The 12,810-nt window shown below is 44.8% G+C and overlaps 1 protein-coding gene across 2 annotated transcripts; it reads left to right on the top strand.

Moving 5' to 3' along the window:
• Positions 1–565: 565 nt before the first annotated feature.
• On the top strand, positions 566–12,258 carry per3 (period circadian clock 3). 2 transcript variants are annotated; one of them, XM_051930422.1, is made up of 22 exons: positions 566–680; positions 1,304–1,754; positions 5,279–5,415; positions 5,546–5,664; positions 5,770–5,971; positions 6,058–6,109; positions 6,201–6,343; positions 6,472–6,550; positions 6,632–6,738; positions 6,998–7,154; positions 7,233–7,341; positions 7,710–7,832; positions 8,107–8,191; positions 8,272–8,416; positions 8,857–8,984; positions 9,175–9,378; positions 9,458–9,715; positions 9,862–10,613; positions 10,703–10,874; positions 11,051–11,228; positions 11,315–11,465; positions 11,591–12,258. In XM_051930422.1, exons 2-22 carry the CDS (start codon positions 1,561–1,563, stop codon positions 11,714–11,716), a joined length of 3,621 nt encoding a protein of 1,206 aa, XP_051786382.1. In that variant the 5' UTR covers positions 566–680; positions 1,304–1,560; the 3' UTR covers positions 11,717–12,258. The 2 variants fall into 2 exon arrangements, with proteins under 2 accessions (XP_051786382.1, XP_051786381.1); XM_051930421.1 differs by having other exon boundaries at positions 9,455–9,715.
• The last annotated feature ends 552 nt before the right edge of the window (positions 12,259–12,810 follow it).

The following is a 12,810-nucleotide window of genomic DNA, read 5'->3' as shown; positions in this document are numbered from 1 at the left end:
AATTCAATTTACGTTTTTCTGACTACTCAGGAGTTAATAAATGCTTAGAGCGTCTTGGCCACATTGCATTCCCACCTAGTCTCATTTTGTAACGAAAATCGCCCCAACCATTTCTCAGCCATTGGCCGGGACACAAAATCCACAAGGTGGTCTCTTATATGAATCACCTCCCCTGCGTCTGCTTCAAGTGGGGCGTGGACCACATTCAATCCGTTTAAATCAGTGCCTACCCCATGGAGCTGCTTAACAGGGATTAGAATTCATCTCTGTGAAAAAATTGTTTTTCTCAACTTTGTATATCAGCACGATGAATCGTGACAGAGAAAAACGAAAATCAAGAAACTTCAAAGTCTTAAAAAAGTAAACGAACGGCATTACTGCCACGCATGCGCTGTACAGTAAACGCTAGTGGGCCGAGACAAAGATGTCACGTGCTCAAAAATGGAAAAAAGAGTTAATCGAACCAATCAGCCCGCGGAATGGATGCTGGCGCGCGTTTCGGTGACGTCAAAGAGTTTTGTTGCATAACACGAGTTACACGTGAGGCCGTCTTCTCCGGGCCCCGCCCCTCACAACGAGGCCTGCTCCAATGAGCTTCGGAGGAGCTCAGAGTCACGTTGCGAAGAATGTCAGCGCTGGAGGTGGCGGGCAGGAAGAGGGAGGCCGACGCTTCTTGTCAGGTACAAGTGAGGGGTGTCGGGGTTCTCAATGTTGAGTGTGCAGCTCGGGGTGCCTAAGGTGTTTTGTGTGTGTAGCTGTTCACGATTCTTCTCTGGGCGCTTGTGGGCAACCCCCCTATACATAGAGTGGATGTTGCCGAGCGCGTCCTTGGGCTTACAATGAGACTTCGCGCTGTCGGTTTCTTGTTATTTTTTATGTAAAACTTCAGAGTGGTTGCTGCTTTTAAAGTGGTGAAGTAGCGTGTATAGTTCTCTCCCAACTAGTTCATCGTTTTAGCTTGGAAGACTAGCAGCCAAAAGCAAGTTGCAGCAGTGCACTGGTGAAGAGGTGAATAACCTCAGTTCAAAAAACACAAAAGCCCCGTCCCGCGCAGGAGTTGGCATCTTTTCGGATCTCTTGTTTGGGGGTGACTAGAGGCCTACTTTTTTAACCCCCAACCCCAGCATCACATCGTGGCTGTTGATGGCTCCTTCTCAACGCCAGGCCTGGCTGCTATTGACCTCGAGTTCGCAGTCAGATGTGGACCAGGTTTATTTATCCACTTCATTAGCCAAATTGGAAAGGACTTTGGAGGGATTGACTTTGTGCTAATTTGCTTATTCCCCCGTTCTCTCTTTTGCAGGTGTTTCCTATCCCCTTCCGAAATGATTGATAAGATGGGACTGGGCAACAGAAGTTGCTCAGTACTGGCAAGATGATTGCTTCTTTTCTGAATTCTTCACATTGATGAGTCCTCTCCAGTTATTGAGCAACTTGCTTTGAAATGTCTATGGCCTGCAGCGAGCAGCCTGGTGGGACCATGTGTTGATTCCCCAGTACTCGCCCCCCTTGCATGTAAATAGCCCGCAAGAGGACACGGTGTGTGTGTTTGTGTGTCAGATGATTGAAAGCTGCCATTTGCAAGGCTTGGGACAGAAAGAGGAGGGAGGACCTGCTGTCAACTGCAGCCTAAGCCAGTATTCTGCTCAGGATGCAGATACACACACCCAAAAAGAAGATGCCAGCAACAACGAAGGCAGTGGGCATGAATCCAGTAGTACTAAGTCAAGCTGTGCCACCAACCACAAGAAGAGGTATGGCCAAGTTTGAAATTGTGTGTGTATGAAGCAGAGAAAACATGGGTTGTATGCCAATGTGTGGCATTGATAGTCACCTGCTTACACTGAACTGACAAATAGCCCTGTGGCAGCTGCCTTTTTTTTTTTTTTTTTAAAAGAAGGCTTTTATCTCAATGGGAATGGGAACACCAAATCATGGAATATTGGAGTTGTTTTATAATTAGTGCAAATCCTGTTGGCAAGCTCACAGTGCTGTACCCATTTCAAAATATCACACATTTCAACTCAAGCGCACCATTCACTGAACTGGATAATCGGCTGATTCAGTTCAGGCCCCCTGAAGTCAGTCATTCATTTGAAGCCGCTAAATCCATTAAGGGGTCATTGTGGGCCAGAGCCTAACCCAATAGCATGGGTCACCAAGCAGTAAACAACCCTAGTCAGGGTGCCATTCTGCCATCGAGCCCATTTGTGCTCGCACTGGAGCCAGTTTGAAGTTGCCAGTTTAGGGATGTGGCAAGGAATCCCACAGAGGTGTAGCATGCACACTCGACATGGAAAGTGACAAGGTACAGTAATTCAAAGCACACATGCTGGATCTTTGAAGTCACAACATTGCTGCCACCTATGGTGTCATCCTCGGTCTGCCATCTTCAGTCACCATTAAATCTTCCAGCACATCCTTAGGTACTAGCAGACACAACGAGACTCGCAAACCACACCAGCAGTGAACATGCTGAAAATCAAGTGAAGGTTCTTGGAACCGTGAAGCAGTAGTGCCAACCACTGTGCCACTTTGCCTGCCTTTTGTCAATTGGGGAGCCCCCAGGTTTATTAAATACAAGCATCTATTAATAACAGACAGTATGCTGTAGTGGCCAAGACCTTGGACCTTAAACTCCATTGTTGCCAGTTCAGTTACCTCTGCTCTTACCCCTGCCTGTCACTTGGCCTACATTTTTTACACCAGTAGGTCAATGGTTGTAATGATTGCTGCCCTTGTGTGTCACTTTGAAAGAAGGTGTCATCCGGATACCACTAATGATAAACTTGTAGAACATCATATTTATGATTGCAAGTCAGTATTAAAATGTTCTGCTCCATAAACCAAATACACATGATGGGTTTTAGAACCGTCACCATTTCAGATTGGTTTTGTAGTGTCATGGGACATGTTACTGGGGTCCAGTCTATTAAACAAAGCAACATCTTGGAGACATTCAGCATCAGCACATGCTGTTGGTGTTCAGTTTTCAGTTTTGGTTCTGGAGTTTCAAGCACTGCGGTTACACAACATTTGAATAAATATGGTGGTGGATTTGGAGTCCTGTTTGAAGAGACTCTATAAGGTAATTTTTGATTGTAGAGTTGAGTGCTGAGAGAAGGTAACAGTAAATGGAGCATGTGGGGTGTCTCCGTGGTAAGATTACGTGACACATAATGTTAAGGACAGTGGAATTTGAAATGATACCCCAAAGCTAAAAATTAAGAAGTGCGCTAGTTAGGGTAGAATTTTGAGAGTTCACTGCCAGCTGGCTCCATTGTAGGTTGCACTGACATCCCCTTTTTCTTTGATAGACTGCGAAGACTCATTTCCCTAAATCCAAAATGATGCCTTGATACCTGAAGAGCACAACTAAATGTATTCTTCATGTAGCTCTAGTGTTATTCACATATTTGTAACCTTTTTGTATGGTGGAGCCATTACCTTTTATCACCTCCAGCCTAGACAGTCATGTCCACCTTATATAGCAGAAAAGTGGCTTCTTATGGAAGGTGGGTTGTCTGTATTTTTTTTCCCCCCATTGTTGTAGTTCTGCCACCTCACAGGCATAAGGGTGCAGTATTCATGGATAAAGAGTGAAGCTGTATATAGATATACAGTCATATGAAACGTTTGGGAACCCCTCCATAGTCATATGAAAATGTTTGGTCAATTTAAGATGGTCAATTGCAAGTTGTGCTTCCCTTTGACTCTCCTCTGAAGAGTGACAGCATGGGATCCTCAAAGCAACTCTCAAAAGATCTAAAAACAAAGATCGTTGAGAATTATGGTTTAGAGGAAGGGTACAAAAAGCTATCTCAGAGGTTTATACTGTGAGTTTCAACTGTAAGGAATGTAATCCGGACATGGAAGGCCACAGTCACAGTTGCTGTTAAACCCAGGTCTGGCAGGCCAAGAAAAATACAGGAGAGGCATATGCGCAGGATTGTGAGAATGGTTACAGACAACCCACAGATCACCTCCAAAGATCTGCAAGAACATCTTGCTGCAGTTATGGTGTATCTGTACATCGTTCTACAATTCAGCGCAATTTGCACAAAGAACATCTGTATGGCAGGGTGAAGAGAAAGAAGCCCTTTCTGCACTCACGGTACAAACAGAGTCACTTGTATACAAATGCTCATTTAGACAAGCCAGATTAATTTTGGAACAAAGTGTTTTGGACTGATGAGACAAAAATTGAGTTATTTGGTCATAACAAAAAGCACTTTGCATGGCGGAAGAAGAACCCCGATTCCAAGAAAAACACCTGCTACCCACTGTCAAATTTGGTGGAGGTTCCATCATACTCTAGGGCTGTGTGGCTACTTCAGGGACTGGGGGGCTCTTGTTAAAGTCGAGGGTCGGATGAATTCAACCCAATATCAACAAATTCTTCAGGATAATGTTCAAGCATCAGTCACAAAGTTGAAGTTACACAGGGGTTGGATATTCCAACAAGACAATGACCCGAAACACAGTTCAAAATCTACAAAGGCATTCATGCAGAGGGAGAAGTACAATGTCCTGGAATGGCCGTCACAGTCCCTAAATCGATGGGATGATTTGAAGCAGGCTGTTCATGCTCGGTAGCCATCAAATTTAACTGAACTGGAGAGATTTTGTATGGAAGAATGGTCAAAAAGACCTCCATGCAGAATCCAGACACTCATCAATGCCATAGGAGGCGTCTAGAGGCTGTTATATTTGTAAAAGGAGGTTCAACTAAGTATTGATGTAATATCTCTGTTGGGGTGCCCAAATTTATGCACCTGTCTAATTTTGTTATGATGCAAATTGCATATTTTCTGTTAATCCGATAAACTTAATGTCACTACTGAAATACTACTGTTTCCATAAGGCATGTCATATATTACAAGGAAGTTGCTAATTTGAAAGCTCAGCCAATGATAAACAAAAATCCAAAGAATTAAGAGGGGTTCCCAAACTTTTTCATATGACTGTATGCTGCATTTTAGGACTCCATTTATTATATTTGTGCCCCACAGATTTGTAGAGGCTTCTGTCTTGTTCTGCAGTCAGGCAGGTCAGCTTTGTTGTGCTGAGGCTTCACTTTGGTGAGCTCATGTATGAAAATTTGGTGTCACCGTCAAATGTCGTATGGATTATCAGCCTGGTTTGGCTGCACTAAATCTGCTCAACACTCATGTGGCCAAAAGATATAGAAGGAGAGCTTTGAAGAATTAGATCATTTGGTGTGTTTTATTGGCTTCTTTGCTAACTCTGTGCTTTTCACCTCCATTCCCTCTGGAAGAGATAAGTCACACAAGCAGATGCTGGAAACTGTCCAGGAGATGAAGAAGAGGATTCCCCCAGATAAGAAAAGTCGCAGCAAAACCAGTACTCTTGAGGCTCTCCACCATGCTCTGCGCTGTGTCAAGCAAGTTCAAGGTGGGTATGTGCTTGGCCTGGAGAGGCAGTCCATCAGACTCTCTCAGGGCAGTCGGCATGGATTTATGTTTGTCAGATCCTTGCTCTTTCTTGTATCTCTGCATTTTTCACCTGACTTCCACATCCTTAGCCAACAGCAAACATTATGAGCAGCTGATGAGTGAGAAGCTACAGGCCCAAGTGGTGGCTTCCCTTCATACCATTGAGGATTTGGAGACCATAGCTTCAGAACACACTCTTGAGAACACAGTGAGTTATAGATCACCTTTCATGAGGTCAGTCATACTTACAGAAATGAGCCATCCTGTGTTGGGCTCATGCATCTGCCATCCTCTGTCTTTTTTTTATTTCAAGGATACATTTGTGGTGGTCACCTCCCTGACGACAGGCAAAGTCATCTACATCTCTGAGCAGGCTACTTCCATGCTTGGCTGCAAGTTGAAGTTCCTGCAGTCAGCCAGGTTTTTGGAGCTGCTCTTTCTTCATGATGTGAACGTTTTTTACTCATACACCTCTCGGCTTGATCTGCCCACGTGGTGCAGTGGATCTGACAAAGGTCAGTAAGCAGGCTGGTATATATCACATTTTCTATTTTTCAGCAGTCTTCATGATTATTTTTTTTTCTGTTCTCTCACCTTTTAGACACTGCACTATTTCAGAGCTCCAAGGTAAAGTCATTCTTCTGCAGAATCAGGTCAGTAGATGTGCTGTCTACCTCCATAAAGGTGTCTTTATCCTGTGTTCATGTATTTGTTAATTTTGTTAACTTTGGCTATTTTTCACAGGGCTGGCAGGGATTGGGATGGTGACATCCGCTACAGCCCCTTCAGGATGACTCCTTATCTGCTAAAGGTCTCCCTGCCAGATGAACCTGAGGGACATCTTTGCTGCCTCTTGCTAGCTGAGAAGATTCTCTCTGGTTATGAAGGTATGGTGTCTTGAGCTGCATGGGATGGTGAATTAAGCAAATCTACAAGGCTGACCACTTTCACATAGCTAGCTGGCAGTCCCCATTCCTCTTCTCTTCCTCTAAAAAGTGGTATACGTTTTCTGTAGCTCCAAGAATTCCTACTGACAAGAGGATTTTCACTACCACACATTCACCGAGCTGCATGTTTCAAGAAGTTGATGAAAGGTGAGTGGAAACTATGGTGGAAAGCATATACGCCATGTTGAGTGTCAGAAAATGTTTATTGGAAACTCTGCCTTGTTTCAGAGCTGTTCCACTGTTGGGGTACCTTCCTCAGGATCTAATTGGAACCTCCATTCTCTCGTACTTGCATCCCGACGACAGACCACTAATGTTATCTGTTCATCGCAAGGGTAGCATTTTTAAAATTGTGTCTCTTCTCCCATTCCTAACTCTGTCGTGTTTATTATCCATCTACCTGACTTTCTTATGTCAAGACTCTTGCCACATATTTACTAGGAATCTTGCGTTTTACTTCACTGCCACACCTTTTCTTGTTTAGTTTTTCTGCTCTGTTGTTTCATTTTTTGCTCTGTCCCATCCATTTTCTGGGGCTTTGACTTTCAATGATCTGTTCTGCGTCTTATGTTCCTTTTGTCATTTGGTTACCAGTTTTGCAGTTTGCTGGACAGCCTCCCTTTGACCACTCGCCAATCAGGTTCCGTACCCAGAATGGAGACTTCATTTCCCTGGACACGAGCTGGTCGAGTTTTGTAAATCCCTGGAGCCGCAAGGTGGCCTTCATCATTGGACGACACAAAGTCAGAGCGTGAGTAGCAGCCAAAGAAAACTTTTGCCCTCCGTGAGTCTGGGATGTTTTGACATGGTTTTCTGCTTACATCTGCAGTGGACCTCTGAATGAGGACGTTTTCTCCAGTCTGGGCAAAGAGCATGTTCCCAGAGTTGATGGAGATATCTGGGAGCTTCAGAGCCAGATCCACAAACTTTTGATGCAAGTAGGTGTCCTGCATGAGCAAACGCAAGTCTGTAATGATATCCTTCAGCGCCAGATTTAAGTTCATGGATGCTCGTACCTGTATGGTCATTTGGTATTTCTGCTGTCTCTGGCTAGATTAGAAGCATTCCTGTCCTTTTAGGCTTGATTAACCCTGTCCCTGCTGGAGCTGATTTTGTGATTCATGTCAAGGAGCAGTTGCTTCTGTATACATTGATGCTATTTCTCTGGCAGTGTCCAGTCAGTTCCGTGCACTTTATCCTCCTGGATCTATCAAGCGCATTTGATTAGAGTGCCTTAATGTTGGTGTGTATTTCAGTGTAGTGGGTCATCTACAAGTTCTTTTGCTGCATTTTCTCTCTTTTGCAGCCAGTACACAACAATGGTTCAAGTGGCTATGGCAGCTTGGGCAGTAATGGGTCCCATGAACACTATGTGACTTCGTCAAGTGACAGTAATGGCAACCCTTGGGACGAGACATCTCGAGAGCAGGTACTGGGAGTGTGGGGTTGTTTCAATTGTGGAACATTATGTTGGCATAGCCTTCTCTTTTGGAAGTGGACCTTTGCATCAATGAGACTGTGTTCAGAGTAAGATGAACTGGAAAGTGCAGGAGTTGTAAGATGCTGGAGATGGCTGGCTAGGAATTTCCTTCAGCGTCCTAGTAGAAGCATGGCGGACACATGATATACATTCTTGTTTACCTCTGTTAATTCCTGGCATAATGCGTTGCTTTTTATGTTGACTGAGTACCACTCTATTTCAGACCTCCATGAAGAAGAAATTGATGTCTTCTCGAGACCTACATTTGTGTGCCGATTCTACAAATATAAATCAGGGTTCTGACACCCGTAAGTGTAAATCACTGTTATGATCAGGTTTTCATAATTGATTTATGCTCAACTTATTTTAATTTCTTTGAAATTTTCAGCTATCACCAGAGTATATGCAACTGAAGTCTTTGGAAATGGACAGGACAGAGATCTTTTACCCTCATCTCAGGAAGTTCCAATGAAGCAGCAGCAGCAGCACGTACCATCATACCAGCAGATAAACTGTGTGGACAGCATCATTAGGTGAAGCCCGCAAGTGGATGATTCCTTAAAACTGAATTAGAGGCGTAGTTTATAGTGAAGAGGTTAACAAGAAGGTGATGAGTGGACGGCAAGAGTGACAAGACAGCCTGTCAGGCAGGCCGATTTGCTCTCGGTCCAGTTCACAGAGCATGGTGGTCTTTACACATAGCTGCCCCTCTTCTGCATTACTTGTACTCCTTTTCAGTTATTAATGTTTGTAAATGTTTTGCCTCAGTGTAGTTTGTAGTTAGTAGCAGACACTTGTCATTACTGATGCATCGTTTCAAGGATTAACATGTGGAATGTCACAGATTACCTGGCCACATTCAGTTTGGGACTCTGCAGCCCTGTTCACTTGCAGGCTTTTACGGGATGTCATGTATAAAAGGAAATGAAAAGTGACGGCTAAAGGAATGTGTTGTCCTCCTGTGTTCCTGTAGGTATCTAGAGAGCTGCAGTCTTCCCACTCTGAAGAGGAAGTGCGAGTCTTCATCTTTAGCAACATCCTCTTCCTCTGAAGAGGACAATCCTGCAGAAGTGAGACAACAGGAGGTGCAGAGCTCAGAAAGTATGTGAATCTGAGGCAAGGCGGAGGGAGGCATGGTTGTTTACTTGTTGGGCTTCCTCTGGAGCTGCTGCTTGCAGTCCCTCTGAATTAATGACCCATGCGGGTATCCCACTATGAAGCAATCCCGTAGGATTGTCCACCTACACAAAAACCTCTAAAGTCTAAAAAAACGCATTTTCCTTGTCTTCAGGTGTGGCACTGCTGCCATCTGTAGTGCCAGATAGCCAGGTTTCAGTGGGCTCTGAAATGACAACTGATGTTCATACAACAGCTGCAGTGGTGGGAGCCCCGCTAACTGACCTCACTGTATCCACCAAGGCAATGAGCATGGTGTCTGTCACTAGCCAGTGCAGTTTCAGCAGTACTATTGTCCATGTTCCACAGCCCGAGTCTGGTAGGTTCCTTCTCACCTTTTGGCATCCACTTTAATTAAGATGGCGACATGAATGATGTGTTTTTGACTCTTTCAGAAGCAGCAGCAGCCCTGGAAGATGCTGCTGTGAGCAACGAGCAGCTTGACATGACTTCCAAGCCATCCTATGCTAGCCCGATTTTGACCTTGCCACTTGAAGAATTCCGTAAGGTGGGCTTGACTAAGGAAGTACTTTCAGCCCATACTCAGAAAGAAGAACAGGACTATGTGGACCGTTTTCGCCATCACATTATGTTGAGCCCGTATAGCTCATATTTGCAACGTGGAGATAGCAGCAGGGCAGGTTCACAGCACCCAGGTAGGCTTTTTAACTGATTGATTCTCCAGATGTATTTGGCATTGAGGATGGATGGATGTGTCTGGTTATAGTATCAATACTACAGTCCGTGAGCGGCTGGGTCAAGCAAATTTTGGAAGCCTGACATGTTGCTGTCTCTTTTGCAGGTGACTACTCTTCACTTCCTACCAGCACTTTTGGATGGTGGAAGGGCAAAGCCAACAAGCTGAAACAAAAATGTCCCAAAGATCAGGTGTCTTCTGATAGCATTCACCCTTTGCCCAGTGGCACTCACCATTGCACCTCTACAACTCCTGCTCCCCACCATTCTTGGCTGTCCTCTCATTCTTCCCATACCAGTTCCTCAGTCATGGGTTTTTCTCCTCCCTTAGTTCAGCCCACCCATGCTGCCTGTTCTATGCAGCCACAAGTTATACCCATTCCTGTTGGCCCTGGAATGCCCTCGGTTAACCTGACTATCTCAGCCTCCAGTGTTCCACCAGGGGGAGTTCCTTGCAATATGCCAACATATTCTGTTCCCTGTGCCACTCCTATAATGGCAGTGATTTATCCTTACTATACAGTATACCCTCAGGCAGTTAATGCAGTTGCACCCTTACCCACCCCACCCTTCTACCCTACAGTGCCCATGTCTCAGCCAGTATTGTTTTCCCCTTCCTTTCAAGGTACCTTGCCCTCCTGCCCCATTGTTCAGCCACAGCCAACCACCAAGGCTGTGCCTCAGTGTCATTCCCCTTCATATCTCTCTGCTCCTGTCTCCCCTGTTACCTGCCCTGTACCTTCTGAGGTGCCCCCACCATTGTTCTCCAATTCACGATCTAGCTCACCACTACAGCTCAACCTTCTCCAAGAGGAGCTTCCAAAGCCAGTTGAGCAGTCACCTGAGGAAACTAAATGTGTAAGTGAATTTAGGGTTATACCTACCTATAGGTTCTAATGTCTCATGTCAATAATGTGTTCATCATTAAATTGGGCATGTGCTTCCAGGGTGAAGCTGGGATTGCATCTGACAACCATGACAATATGTCTTCATCTAGTGAGTTACTTGACCTGCTGCTTCATGAGGATGCCCAGTCGGGGACGGGATCTAATGCATCAGGCAGTAGGTCAGGGGACTCTTTGGGATCGGGCTCCAATGGCACTTCTGCCAGCCACACAGGTCTGTTTGCAGTATCTCACCTTGTTTAAGAGGTGGCAGTGTGTTTGGCGAGCTGCAGTACCTTGATGTTTGTGTGGGAAGTGTGTCTTGTTATCCATTTGTTCCTGAAACTGACCCAAGAGTGCTAGCTAGCATTATCTAAATTGGACCCAGATGTCTATGTTTTATATGTGCAGGAAGCAGTCACACCATAAACACCAGCAAATACTTTGCTAGTAAAGACTCCTCAGTAACCTCACACAAAGGCCAGAAATGTTTGGAATCCAAGGAGGTGAAGGAGTTTGCTGTCTGCAGTAGGAGCACTGTGTGGAAGGTGTCTGAAGAAGCACTTATGACCTATCAGATCCCAACCCGGTATGTGCAGAGAGAGTCGAGTATTCTGTAATTGAATGCTACTGTCCATGTACTTAACGGCGGTGGTTTTCATTTGGCTGTGAAAGGGACAAAGCTCAGGTGTTGAAAGAAGACTTGGACAAGTTGTTAACCTTGCAGTCTTCACAGCCATGGTTCAGCGAGGCCCAGAAAGAGGAGCTTGCGGAAGTGCATCCCTGGATTCGCAACCACGCCGTGCCACAGCAGATAAACACCCAGGTAGAGAAGACTGGTTTCTTAGGGGTCGTTGTGTGTGTGTGTGTGTGTGTGGTGGGCAGTCTCCCAAAGAGTGGTCATTTGTACTCCTTAATGTGAAAAATTGTGTTTGTTTTGTTTTTTTGCAGGGCTGTGTGAACTGTGGCACGGGTACAGAGGGGAGTTCTTGTCCTGATCAGCAGAACAGTCTAAGCGGGGACACGAGGGAGTCGGAGGACAGATCTCTGGGTTCTGGGAAAACTGCCATTATTTAAGGGGGGTCAAGAAGGGGGCTTTTTTATTAATTGGGTTTTACAAAAAGTAATGGGGTTTGCTTTTTTTATATTAGACCTCTGTGACTGTGGCACCTGTTTTCTAAGGAAAGCATTAATTTGTTAGACTTTTCATTTATCAGAATGTGTACGAGTGTGTCTTCTCACTTCCTGTATGTGTATATGGCCATGTGCATCTGTGGAGGTGTCGTGCTTGTCGTAGGACTTCACGTGCACATGTAGTACCCCTGAATCGAACTGACCACCCAGACTCTGTGCCATTCGGAAGGCTGGCCTTGGGTTCTGGCAGCACTGCAAAAAAACGTGTGAGGATGATATGGGGCAGCCTCCTTGGGGGGCATCACTGAAGCAGTACAGCGAGTGGGGGAGGGGGGTGGTTTTATTTTTTTTCCCCCCTTGTTTCATGTGCAGTTTTCTGTTTTAGCCTGTAAATGCTACTCTTGTCTATCCTGAATTCTGCTTATTCTTTATTCAAAATGTTGTTTTACTTTTTTAAATTCTAAAATCTATTGAGACTACCAAAACTTTTCTTTATATATATATATATATAAACCTGTTTTATAAACTTGCGACATGTGACAGAAAATACAGAGGTGATGATGTGGTGGGGAAGGGGGATTGATTTTTCAGTTGTATTTTGGTTTTGGGAGGAAACTTTTATGAAATATAAGTGAAAATAAACACTAAGAGTCCCGATGTTTTGTTACCTGGAAAGTGAAATGGCAAGCATTTAAGCAGTTGTGTTTCTTTGCTGAAGATGGTGGGCTGACCGGTCAAAGGCAGCAGGTGTATACCGAATCGGAGAGTAAACTGTAGGACAGCAGCACTGCATTCTTTTGTTCAACTCTCCCTCATTTTCTTTGTATTTCTTCACCCAGATGTATTGTTGATTTAAATTAAGTCTCCATTAAAAAAGAAAACAAAAAAACAAGTCACTAGGCCTTTGAACAGCAGCATCCCAATGGAGCCAACAGCAGCTAGGCTGCAGTCCAAAGAAATGCCACTAGAGGGCATATGGTAACCACAATGGCAAGGATCTGCTCGCCATGCCACGCCACACTCCGAGCTTCACCTGG

This window comes from Erpetoichthys calabaricus, chromosome 8 (genome assembly GCF_900747795.2).
Source record: "Erpetoichthys calabaricus chromosome 8, fErpCal1.3, whole genome shotgun sequence".
NCBI classification, from domain to species: domain Eukaryota; kingdom Metazoa; phylum Chordata; class Cladistia; order Polypteriformes; family Polypteridae; genus Erpetoichthys; species Erpetoichthys calabaricus.
The sequence above is the reverse complement of the archived record's forward strand: the minus strand, read 5'-3'. Positions and strand labels throughout refer to the sequence as shown.

Coding starts and splice junctions, on each gene's coding strand:
- per3 (XM_051930421.1), top strand. CDS start 1,561: ATGATTGAAAGCTGCCATTTGCAAGGCTTGGGACAGAAAGAGGAGGGA. Junction 7,155..7,232: donor GGACGACACAAAGTCAGAGC/GTGAGTAGCAGC, acceptor TTACATCTGCAG/TGGACCTCTGAATGAGGACG. Junction 8,985..9,174: donor GGAGGTGCAGAGCTCAGAAA/GTATGTGAATCT, acceptor CCTTGTCTTCAG/GTGTGGCACTGCTGCCATCT.